At 40.6% G+C, this 13,481-nt stretch overlaps 1 protein-coding gene across 3 annotated transcripts; it reads right to left on the reverse strand.

Moving 5' to 3' along the window:
• Nucleotides 1–4,736: 4,736 nt before the first annotated feature.
• LOC123136824 (putative F-box protein At2g02030) lies at nt 4,737–6,642 on the reverse strand. Of its 3 annotated transcripts, none has more exons than XM_044556329.1 (3): nt 6,445–6,642; nt 5,318–6,147; nt 4,737–5,232 (listed from the first exon to the last, which is right to left on the reverse strand). In XM_044556329.1, exons 2-3 carry the CDS (start codon nt 6,131–6,133, stop codon nt 5,206–5,208), a joined length of 843 nt encoding a protein of 280 aa, XP_044412264.1. In that variant the 5' UTR covers nt 6,134–6,147; nt 6,445–6,642; the 3' UTR covers nt 4,737–5,205. The 3 variants fall into 3 exon arrangements, with proteins under 3 accessions (XP_044412264.1, XP_044412265.1, XP_044412263.1); XM_044556330.1 differs by having other exon boundaries at nt 4,737–5,243; XM_044556328.1 differs by having other exon boundaries at nt 4,737–6,147.
• Between the last annotated feature and the right edge of the window lie 6,839 nt (nt 6,643–13,481).

Raw genomic sequence — 13,481 nt, forward strand, 5'->3', positions numbered from 1 at the left:
TGATGTATTTCGATGGAACCTACATGGGAATGGGCAATTCTTAGTGGAGTCTATGTATAGAGCATTAATCCAGTCTAATGTGCCAGATGATAATAACAAGAAGATCTAAAAGATGAAGATACCTCTTAAGAATAAAATATTTGCATGGTATCTTCATCGAGGAGTCATTCTGACTAAAGATAATCTTATCAAGAGGAAATGGCATGGAAGTACGCAATGTATTTTTTAACATCGCAATGAGACAATAAAACATTTATTCTTCCAATGCAAATTGGCTCGGTCTATATGGTCAATCATCCACATAACTTCTGGCTTGTATCCTCCTTGTAGTGTTGCTAATGTATTTGGCAACTGGTTATATGAGATTGATCATAGGTGTAGAACTCTTCTTAGGGTGGGAGCGCTTGCTGTTATTTGGTCGCTTTGGCTACGTAGAAATGATAAGGTTTTAAACGATAAAAGTACTTCTCTAATACAGACTATCTACACATGTGTCGAGACTCTTCGTTTACGGTTCTCTCTACAACGCGTGGAGAATCAAGACCTATTTTTGGAGGTGTGTACTCGATTAGAGGATGCGACGAGGAATACTTTTACTCAACATGGATGGCAGCATGATCTTAGGATTGACCCACCTTCGCTTTAGGCATTATATGAACTCTACATGTTTCTTTGTATTCCTTTTTTTATTTTTCATTTATATGAGAGGATTTTGTTTGACTGTGTGCATTTTAATTATGTAGAGTGCATCTTAATTATGTAGAGACCGGCTGCAATGTTAGCCCTTTTTCGGAAAAAAAGTGACGTACCGTGTCCCGGTGCCAAGATAGTCCAGCCGGCCTTGTGGAAATGGTTATCAAGCCACGTTTGATTTAGGTGCCATCTTAACATCATGCAAAAAGATCTAGAGCATTCATGCACGCAGAGTTTAAAATCAAAAGATATCTGAAATTTGTTTGTGACAAACATTGACAGAAATTTTCAGTGCTCGCAAAAATTCATAGGTATGTGATTCCATGACGAATTTTTGCAAGCACTAGAAACTTTTGTTAATGTTTGCCACAACAAAATCTCAGACTTTTTTATTTATTTTTTCAGTTTTACTGTTCACCAATCTCAAATGAGCTTGGGAGCAGAAAGACACTTTCGAAGCACTCATTCATTTTTTACCACTGAAATTTCGCTGGTAGTGCACCACTTATATTCATTTATCTTCCCCAACATGTTTCTCAATATTAAAGCCGCTTACTTCTGATAATGCAAATAGTATTAAATAGGATGGATGGCATGCAGACTTCTTTTCAGCTAGCACCATACAAGTTGAATTACGAACTTAAGCCTTATTATTAATATTGCATATTCATTTTTATTCTATTAGTGATTCCTTGCCATGTTGAATGGAGGATGTCGATGTGGGCATGTGGAGGGCCTTAAACCATGCTTATTGACCTAGATGCATTGATTTTTTCCCCATTGCAACACTTGCTACTAAATAAAATATAATATACTCCCTCCCTCCGAAAAAGCTCGTCCCTCAAATAGATGTATCTAGCATCAAATTAGTGCTAGATACAAACATTTGAAGGACAATTTGGGACAAGGTTTTCGGACGAAGGGAGTAGATATTAAATCCTACTACCTCCGTCTTGGTGTATTGGTCCCCTTTATAATTTATGCCAAATTTTGACCAAATATTTAGCTAATAAAATATTAATGCATGTCAACAAAAATTATATCATTGGATTCGTATTTGAACATAGTTTTCAATTATATATTTTTTTGACATGCATGAACATCTTGTTAGTTAAATTTATAGTCAAAATTTGGCACAAAATACAACGGGAACCAATAAACCAGGACAGAGGTAGTAGAAGCCATGGAAGCATGCCAAGTTGCACAATCATGGTGTCCACTAAACTTGATGCAAGGGCAATAAACTTAGGTCATACAAGGAGTGCCCTCTGGCTCTAGATACATTCTTTGTCAACAAATACTTATCTATGACAAGAATGAAGTCGTGCATGTCATGTGGTTCAGCTAGCACTCCATATCTCTACTCCTATAAAAAGGGAGTTGAGGGTGATGGTGTGTCTGCCTCTTACCATCCCGGCCGTCCGATATGGAATAAAAGGCTAAGATAGAGATATCACGCCGCACCGAGTCTCCTTCTATCGCGAAAGAAACCGAGTCTTCGAGAAACCATCACGAATTCCTTGCCGCCAGAATCTCGCGCCGGTCAAACTCTATCGCACGAGCTCGCTCTAGCGACCCCGGCCACTCTCGGATCAGGAGGATTGGGGTTCAGCGCTAGCTGCTGCTGCCTACCGCCGCGCACACGGGCGCGCCCCAGCCACCCTGCCCGCTCTCAGATCGGGGGGATTTGGGTTCGGCGCCAGCTACTGCTGCCTACGGGCGATCTCCGCGGCGGCGGAGGAGAAGGAAAAGAGAGATGGAGTGGCTCCTGTAGAAGCTCAAGGGGCCCGAGGCCTACCCCAAGGCCAACGAGGACTTCTACAAGCTCACACTCTGGCGTCGTTGTCATGCTCATCTCCGCCCTCGTCATGTTACTCCTCTTCGTCTCCGAGACCAGTAACTAAGGCTGGCCATAGTGGGAGTAACATAAGTAGTATCATGCACTTGGGACTCACAAACATGCTTATGTGGCACACAATTGGTTATAGTAACATACGTAGATACCGTAACATAATAAATATGGTGCTACTATGTGTCATGCATGGCAATAAATGAAACCATCTGTGATACTATGCACTATAGAGGTAGTAACATAGACTAGTAACATATGCATGTTACTAGTCTAAGTTACTCCCCACTATGACCAGCCTAAGTGACGCTTCTCCTCTTCTTCGGCCTGCAATGGCATCGGCGGAATTTGAGGTCCACGGTCCTGAAAACATGTCCAATTATACTACTACTTGCTAGGTGACTTTGGGAATTAATGGTTTGCGTCAGCTCGGATTGCGGCAACTCTCGATTCCAGTGATGCGTATTTGGTACCTTGCTGCGCTTGGCATTGCCGCTGATTGCAATGGTTGAGCTGTTGGAAGATTCTTGAAAAGTTGTACATGTTTCTGTTGCCGGATCCAAGAAATTGGTCATTTTTTCAGAGCAGAGATGATGTGCATGAGATTCGTACAGTTGTGTGATTGAAACCATAATCTCTCCTTGACATGTGAATTTGTGAAATGTTTGGAAACAAGTTGGCTGTGGATCTGCAAATTACCGAACTATGGATTTAGCCTTTATATTTGACTCTTTGCAGAATTTTGTACTTCATCCTTGGTGAAATTCCTTCTACTCCATCCCTTCGCGTTGTTACCAGATTTGCTATGCAAATATCCAGACTGTTTTTTCGTTGTGATCTGTGCCAGATTTTTCTACATGACATCAAGATAAGTAGAGCAGCTTGATCAAGAATGGATAAGTGTCTTCTTAAGTAGTGAAGTTCTCGGATCCCACACTCAATGAATAAAGGTACGCTTTTCTTCCATGTTGTATCAAGATCAGAGGCATCCAGTATGCTCTACTTTATTAGTTTGTTAGCTCGGTAATTCAGCTCGGGTCATTCCTTGGTATTCAGTGTGCCAACATTGTGCATTACTTGAATAAACCACCAGTTCAAATCCATTCAGTTAATTGGATTAGGCATAGCTCTCGAAAACATTTCAAGTAAAGTTTACACGGAGTTATTTGTTCCATGTAAACAGTAGGACTCAATTTTGCTTCAGATGTATGCTTTTGGGTGGATGAACACTTGGTTAAGGAATCTTATGAGGTACTCCCTCTGTCCGACAATATAAGACGTCTCATATTGTGGCACGGGAGAAGTACTTTTTTAGTTCTTTTTTAAAATTTGGAGAGGTAAGAGCAGAGGAAAAGGCAAAAGTTGGTCCATGAAGTTGAATTTCAGTTCAGAGCCTACTACACGTTCGGTTGTTGCTCATTGAAGGCAGAAGAGGGATTCGATTAATCTTCCTTCTCATGATCGAAAGATAAGAAATCCTTGTGGTGTTGATAGAAGGGGTTCACCTTAATAAAAAGGCTGCTGGACATGGTTAAGCAACTGTCCTTTCTTGATTCATCCAAAGACAGGGGAGGGCATTAAAATAAACAATTGGTGTGAAACAGTTGTACATGATTGATTACAATATGGTCAAGTTTTGTAAGTGTATGGCTGTGAGAAATGCATGTATGGTTTAATTCTCTAATTAATGTAGGTATTGTCAGAACTTCCGGTTCACTAATGTTGACCTATTCATTTTCCTTTTGTCCATTTTGCTCAATGAGCTGAATTGTTTAATTGACCGTTGGCTTTATCATATTAGTGGAACAATTTGTAAGTTGTGTTATACATTGTGAAAGAAGACGTTAACAGATTTGCAGAAGTGAGCTATGTTTTCATTTTAATTTATGTAACACATCTTATATATGAAGTTTAAATGTCCACTCTTTCATGTATTTTTATCATTTTTAAATATTCTGTTATGCTTGATCTCTACCATCTTCATCATCGAAGATCACAACATTTGTTCCGTTGCAACGCACGGACAACTTGCTAGTCAGGTACAATATCTGAAAGTTTCATGCTACATCAACACATACTTGATCAGCAAGGCTTGAGTGCTATTTAAAAAAAGGAAATACACAATTGTACTGAATCATGCAAAATTTGTGCTGGACAATATTAACTTATAACGAAAAGCATTGGAAGGAGTAGGTAAGAACAATACAAAAACAAATATGTATTAATGCAGAATTTTGATTGCAACACTTGCACACAAGAAATTGGACAACATTTATTAGATCACATCACATACGATATGATGGCTTGTTGCTATGAAGATCTGATGCGCAACAGTGATTCCACAAATGGCACCATATAGTGGGCAACAAAGAGTGAACCAATGGTGAATTTTCTGCCGTTCTGGAGATCATACAACATGTCACGCATGTTGATTATTTCTTCAAGAGATTCATTATGGAGGTCACACCTGAGAAGGTAGCGCGCATCAATGGAGAGGAATATCTTGTCCGGGTCAGTTGACGCACATGCAAAGGCAAGAAGATTTCTTGGTATCGGCAGACTGACACGGCGGCATAGTGACCAAGTCAGATTTGGCCCATCTTCCGCTAACCAAATGGCAATCTCCCACGGAGTGGGAGAGTGGATATAGCATAACTTTCCACCTAGTGCAGATAGTGCATCATTCTTGCCTAGATGATCACTACATGGAGGGTTAGGGTGCACCGTAAATGTTTCATCAAGTAAACTAAATCGAAGGATGACATTCGAGATAACCTTGCCATGTGCCATGGACTTGAGAGCACTCCAAAAGAAGACCCCTGGGAGACAAATTGGAGTCCTGGCCTTGATAGGGTATGGTGGATCCACAGTGGCCTTCCATACCCAAGCTTCTTCTTTGCTGTCACCACCGAATGTTAAGATCTCATGTCCACTGCTGTATTCTCTAGTGGTGCCTCCTTCCCCATCTATTTGCAGAGTATCTCTGTACGAGCGGATGAAGTGCCTCGCCACCTTGTAGGTACCACTCCAAGGATCAAAGCCAAAGGCGACCCTGTGCTCAAAGAGAACACTTGGGCTTCCAGGTGGCAACTCAACAAACTCTCTAGTGGCCGGGTTGCAGATGAAAATTTTCCCCATTATGCAAGGGATCAATATCAGGCCATCACAATGGAGAGGAATGCTGAACACAGGGATCCCATAGGGATGAAATTCCTTTCGGAAGATAAGCTCCGCACACTTGCTTTCCCCTGGCTGGAAGCTGAAGATACTGAGTAATCTAGAACACGCCTTCCGTCGGTCCTCCTGATACTTGCGTGGCACGAGGACCATGGTCGACCTTGTTCGCTTGGAAAGCTCCAGGTGCCAGCGCACGAAACTGATGCTGGTTAATGTGGTGCGCCATGACTTGCAGACGGTTTGGAAGCGCACAAGGGACTTCACAGGAAGAAGTACGAGTATCTGAAAGAAGATTATATCATCTGGGATGAAGCTGCTACTGCCGGAGGCTAAAGGTGCTGATTCCGGCGACATAGCCATCCGCCGGGGTCGTTTAGGAATCGGCGGCTTCATATCGTTGTTTCCGGTCAACATGAATTGGCCGTGCCCTGCGTATTCATAGGCATATATAGTGGTCAGATAAGAGTGCCTACTAATCCGACCCGACTCGGAATTTGTATCCAAAGGAACCTCGACTCCTAATAATGACAAAACAAACCACAAACGAGTCGAATAAGGACCAGGAAAAACAAATCATTTTGCTAAGCTATAATCGAATTTGAAAAAATGTATCCTATGAAAAGAATGATTGAAATTTATAAAACGAGAGCAGATGCAGATGCAGATCTACACCGGCCTAACTAATAGCAAAATCAATAGGAAAGGAGAACAGAAGGGAGGGTAACCTGGACGATAGCGCCGAAACGAACATCACGGTAGAACCCGTCGGCCGAAAATCGGGATTGAAGGAGGACAAGAGCTGGCCGGTCCCGTCATCCCTTATAATTTCACGTGCTTAGCCGCCGCCCCTGCGTTCTTGCTAACCCTAGCCACAGTTTTGGGATAGACCTGAGTGGGCCTGGAAGCACATGGGCCAAAAATTCTCTCTCAACAACGGCCCTTTACCACGTTTCCGAAAGTGACCTCCTATATGCCGCATTTTGCTGCCACTCAAAAAAAAAAATATGCCGCATTTTGCGGCCAGGTCGCGCAACGCACAGGGGGCATGCGATGCTCTAGCCACTGCGCCAGGCTAGCTACTCTGAAAGAATAGCAGCGGCAGAGCAGTTTAAATAAACTGCCGCAGCAGCGAAAAATAAAAACCAATTCAGCCCATTCCATAAATTAAAATTTGTGGGCAAGGGATCGAACTCGAGTACTCTGGATAGGGAAGCGTGTCAATGGCCACTGTACTATCTACTCCCTCCGTTCGAAATTACTTGTCGCGAAAATGGATGTATCTAGAACAAAAATACGTCTAGATACATCCATTTCTGCGACAAGTAATTCCTAACGGAGGGAGTAATATTTAGTGACTACAATGGCAGCCTGGAGTATATGAACTATAACCCGATGCACATTAAAATTTATTTTAAATTTTGAAACATAATTTTTTTTAAAAGACACTCTTTTTGAAACGCAAACATTGCTAGGGGACTCAATTTTTTAAAACAAAACCGGAACAAAAAATTGAATACATGAATATATTTAAATTATGAACTACTTTTCATAAACACAAAACATATTTTGAAAATAATATTTTTTTTGGAAAACAGAACATTTTTAAAATAAAACTATTTTAGAAAAAGTCGAGCATTTTTTTAATTTGGCAATGGATTTCGAAAACATGACTCTTTTTTAAATTTTTGAAAAACAATTCAAAACTGCAGTATTTTTGGAATATGTGAACAATTCTCGGAAACAGGAACAATTTTTTGAATTAGTGAAACAATTAAACATGCAGACAATTTCTTGAATTTGTGAACATTTTTTGAATATGTGAAAAAATATGAAAAGGAAAAAAATTTGAATTTCCAAAAGATTTTTCGAAAACATGGACATTTTTTAAAACATGAACGATTTTTGAATCCTGAGAACAAATTTGGAAGCGCGAACTATTTTTTAAAGCACGAACATTTTAAATCATAGAGCAAATTTTGAAAAGGAGAACAATTTTGAAAATCCTGAACAAATTTGGAAGTGCGAACACTTTTTTTAAAGCATGAACATTTTTTGAATCTTGAGAACAAATTTTGAAATGGAGAACAATTTTGAAATATCCCGAACAAATTTGGAAGTGTGAACATTATTTTTAAAGCACGAACATTTTTTGACTTGAGAACAAATTTTGAAAGGAGAACAATTTTTAAAAATCCCGAACAAATTTGGAAGCGCAAACATTTTTTGAATATATGAAAAAAAAATTAAAATCCGGTACATTTGCTGAATTTTGAAAGTTTTGAACTTTTTTGTGTATCGAGAACAATTTTTGAATTTTGAGAATATTTTTTCGAAAACTAAACATTTTTTGGAAACACGGACCAAATTTTAAATTATCATTTTTTTAAAAAGAAAAAGAAATAAAAAATCCTAAACATTTTGTAAAACTGCGAACATGTTCTGAAAAGAAAAATAAACATGAAAAAGAAAAGGAAACAAAAAAAGAAAACAAAAAAATGAAAAAGAAACAGAAAACGAAAAAAAGAATCAGGAAAGTGAATTTTTTTTAAAACCAGAAAAATGAAAAATACCCGGTTCGTGGAAGCTTCTAAAAGGTTCACAAAACCGGGATGGACAGTTCTAAGCTATGTACGTAAGTGGGCTGGCCCAAAGCATCACACATCGCTCGGTCGCTCGCCATGTGCAAAGCGCCGACAGTTTGCCGCAATGAGCTGTCATTAGGATTTTCCCTCGGGAAAGGGCTCACCATGTACCTGTTGGGGAACGTAGTAATTTCAAAAAATTTCCTACGCACACGCAAGATCATGGTGATGGCATAGCAACGAGAGGGGAGAGTGTTGTCCACGTACCCTCGTAGACCGTAAGCGGAAGCGTTAGCACAACGCGGTTGATGTAGTCGTACGTCTTCACGATCCGACCGATTCAAGCACCGAACGTACGGCACCTCCAAGTTCAGCACACGTTCAGCTCGATGACGATCTCCGGCCTCCGATCCAGCAAAGCTCCGGAGATGAGTTCCGTCAGCACGACGGCGTGGTGACGATGATGATGTTCTACCGGTGCAGGGCTTCGCCTAAACTCCGCGACGATATGACCAAGGTGGAATATGGTGAGGGGGGCACCGCACACGGCTAAGGAACGATCCGTAGATCAATTTGTGTGTCATGGGGTGCCCCTTGCCCCCGTATATAAAGGAGCAAGGGGGAGGGGCGGCCGGCCAAGGGAGGGCGCGCCAGGGAGGAGTCCTACTCCCACCGGGAGTAGGACTCCCTCCTTTCCTAGTCCAACTAGGAGAGGGGAAGGAAGGGAAGGAGAAGGAGAAGGAAGGAGAGAGAGGAAGAGTAGGAAAGGGGGGCCGGCCCCCTAGTCCAATTCGGTTTGGGCTAGGGGGCCGCGCGCCCTGCCTCCTCTCTTCCACCATTTGGCCCATGAGGCCCATTGCTTCTTCCTCGTATTCCCGTAACTCCCCGGTACCCCCGAAAATACCCGAATCACTCGGAACCCTTCCGATGTCCGAATATAGTCGTCCAATATATCGATCTTTACGTCTCGACCATTTCGAGACTCCTCGTCATGTCCCCGATGTCATCCGGGACTCCGAACTCCTTCGGTACATAAAAACTCATAAACTCATAATATAACTGTCATCGGAACCTTAAGCGTGCGGACCCTACGGGTTCGAAAACTATGTAGACATGACCTAGAACTATTCTCGGTCAATAACCAATAGCGGAACCTGGATGCTCATATTGGCTCCTACATATTCTACGAAGATCTTTATCGGTCAAACCGCACAACAACATACGTTGTTCCCTTTGTCATCAGTATGTTACTTGCCCGAGATTCGATCGTCGGTATCCAATACCTAGTTCAATCTCGTTACCGGCAAGTCTCTTTACTCATTACGTAATGCATCATTCCGTAACTAACTCATTAGCTACATTGCTTGCAAGGCTTATAGTGATGTGCATTACCAAGAGGGCCCAGAGATGCCTCTCCGACAATTGGAGTGACAAAACCTAATCTCGAAATACGCCAACCCAACATGTACCTTTGGAGACACCTGTAGTACTACTTTATAATCACCCTGTTACGTTGTGACGTTTGGTAGCACCCAAAGTGTTCCTCCGGTAAACGGGAGTTGCATAATCTCATAGTTACAGGAACATGTATAAGTCATGAAGAAAGCAATAGCAACATACTAAACGATCAAGTGCTAGGCTAACGGAATGGGTCATGTCAATCACATCATTCTCCTAATGATGTGATCCCGTTAATCAAATGACAACACATGTCTATGGTTAGGAAACATAACCATCTTTGATTAATGAGCTAATCAAGTAGAGGCATACTAGTGACGTTATGTTTGTCTATGTATTCACACATGTATCATGTTTCCGGTTAATACAATTCTAGCATGAATAATAAACATTTATCATGAAATAAGGAAATAAATAATAACTTTATTATTGCCTCTAGGGCATATTTCCTTCAGTCTCCCACTTGCACTAGAGTCAATAATCTAGTTCACATCGCCAATATTCATATCTGTATATGATTAACACCCATAGTTCACATCTTCATGTGACCAACACCCAAAGGGTTTACTAGAGTCAATAATCTAGCTCACATTGCTATGTGATTAACACCCAAAGAGTACAAAGGTATGATCATGTTTTGCTCGTGAGAGAAGCTTAGTTAACAGTTCTGTCACATTCAGAGCCGCATGTATTTTGCAAATATTCTATGTCTGCAATGCTCTGCACGGAGCTACTCTAGCTAATTGCTCCCACTTTCAATATGTATCCAAATTGAGACTTAGAGTCATCTGGATCGGTGTAAAAGCTTGCATCATTGTAACTTTTTACGACGGGCTCTTTTATCACCTCCATAATCGAGAAACATCTCCTTAGTCCTCACTAAGGATATTCTTGACCGCTTTCCAGTGATCTACTCTTAGATCAAAATTGTATTCCTTTGTCAAACTCAGAGCAAGGTATACAATAGGTCTGGTTCACAGCATAGCATACTTTATAGAACCTATGACTGAGGCATAGGGAATGACTTTTCATTCTCTTTCTATTTTCTGCCATGGTCGGGTCTTGAGTCTTACTCAACTTCACAGCTTTGCATCACAGGCAAGAACTCCTTTTTTGACTGTTCCATTTTGAACTATTTCAAAAATTTATCAAGGTATGTACTCATTTGAAAAAATCTTATCAAGCGTCTTGATCTATCTATATAGATCTTGATGCTCAATGTGTAAGCAGCTTCACCGAGGTCTTGCTTTGAAAAACTCCTTTCAAAACACTCCTTTATGCTTTGCAGAATAATTCTACATTATTTCCGATCAACAATATGTCATTCACATATACTTATCAGAAATGTTGTAGTGCTCCCACTCACTTTCTTGTAAATACAGGCTTCTCCAAAAGTCTATATAAAATCATATGCTTTGATCAACTCATCAAAGCGTATATTCCAACTCCGAGATGCTTGCACCAGTCCATAGATGGATCGCTAGAGCTTGCACACTTTGTTAGCATCTTTAGGATTGACAAAACCTTCTGGTTGCATCATATACAACTCTTCTTTAATAAATCCATTAAAGAATGCAGTTTTGACATCCTTTTGCCAGATTTCATAAAATGTGGCAATTGCTAACATAATTCGGACAGACTTTAAGCATCGATACGATTGAGAAAAAACTCATCGTAGTCAACACCTTGAACTTTGTCAAAAACCTTTTTCGACAAATCTAGCTTTGTAGATAGTAACACTACTATCAACGTCCGTCTTCCTCTTGAAGATCCATTTATTTTCTATGGCTTGCCGATCATCGGTCAAGTCAATCAAAGTCCACACTTTGGTCTCATATATGGATCCCATCTCAGATTTCATGGCCTCAAACCATTTCGCGGAATCTGGGCTCATCATCGCTTCCTCATAGTTCATAGGTTTATCATGATCTAGTAACATGACTTCCAGAATAGGATTACCGTACCACACTGGCGCGGACCGTACTCTGGAATACCTACGAGGTTTTGTAGTAACTTGATTTGAAGTTTCATGATCATCATCATTAGCTTCCTCGCTAATCGGTGTAGCAATCACTGGAACTGATTTCTGTGATGAACAACTTTCCAATTTGGGAGAAGGTACAATTACCTCATCAAGTTCTACTTTCCTCCCACTCACTTCTTTCGAGAGAGACTCCTTCTCTGGAAAGGATCCATTCTTAGCAACGAATGTTTTGCCTTCGGATCTGTGATAGAAGGTGTACCCAACAGTTTCCTTTGGGTATGAAGATGCACTTTTTCCGATTTGGGTTCGAGCTTATTAGGTTGAAAACCGTTTTCATATAAGCATCGTAACTCCAAACTTTTAAGAAACGACAGCTTAGGTTTACTGCTAAACCATAGTTCATACGGTGTCGTCTCAACGGATTTAGATGGTGCCCTATTTAAACGTGAATGCAGCTGTCTCTAATGCATAACCCCAAAACGATAGTGGTAAATCAGTAAGAGACATCATAGATCGCACCATATCCAATAAAGTGCGATTACGACGTTCGGACACACCATAACGTTGTGGTGTTCCAGGTGGCGTGAGCTGTGAAACTATTCCACATTGTTTTAATTGAAGACCAAACTCGTAACTCAAATATTCGTCTCCGCGATCAGATCGTAGAAAACTTTATTTTCTTGTTACGATGATTTTTCCACTTCACTCTGAAATTCTTTGAACCTTTCAACTATTTCAGACTTATGTTTCATCAAGTAGATATACCCATATCTGCTCAAATCATCTTGTGAAGGTCAGAAAATAACGATACTTGCCACGAGCATCAACACTTATTGGATCGCATACATCGGTATGTATTATTTCCAATAAGTCAGTAGCTTGTTCCATTGTTCCGGAGAACGGAGTTTTAGTCATCTTGCCCAAAAGGCACGGTTCGCAAGCATCAAATGATTCATAACCAAGTGATTCCGAAAATCCATCTTTATGGAGTTTCTTCATGCGCTTTACACCGATATGACCCAAACGGCAGTGCCACAAATAAGTTGCACTATCATTATCAACTTTGCATCTTTTGGCATCAATATTATGAATATGTGTATCACTACAATCGAGATCCAACAAACTATTTTCATTGGGTGTATGACCATTAAAGGTTTTATTCATGTAAACAGAACAACAATTATTCTCTGACTTTAAATGAATAACCGTATTGCAATAAACATGATGAAATCATATTCATGCTCAACGCAAACCTAAATAACATTTATTTAGGTTTAACACTTATCCCGAAAGTTTAGGGAGTGTGCGATGATGATCATATCAATCTTGGAACTACTTCCAACACTCATCGTCACTTCCCCTTCAACTAGTCTCTGTTTATTCTGTAACTCCTGTTTCGAGTTACTAATCTTAGCAACCGAACAAGTATCAAATACTCAGGGGCTACTATAAACACTAGTAAGGCACATATCAAGAACCTGTATATCAAATATACCTTTGTTCACTTTGCCATCCTTCTTATCCACCAAATGTTCAAGGCATTTCCACTTCCAGTGACCATTTCCTTTGCAGTGTAGGCACTCAGTTTCAGGCTATGGTCCAGCTTTGGGCTTGTTTGCAGGAGTGACAACTTGCTTGTCTTTCCACTTGAAGTTCCCTTTCTTTCCCTTTGCCCTTTTCTTGAAACTAGTGGTCCTGTCAATCATCAACACTTGATGCTCTTTCTTGATATCTACCT

Source organism: Triticum aestivum, chromosome 6B (assembly GCF_018294505.1).
Source record: "Triticum aestivum cultivar Chinese Spring chromosome 6B, IWGSC CS RefSeq v2.1, whole genome shotgun sequence".
In the NCBI taxonomy this organism is placed as follows: domain Eukaryota; kingdom Viridiplantae; phylum Streptophyta; class Magnoliopsida; order Poales; family Poaceae; genus Triticum; species Triticum aestivum.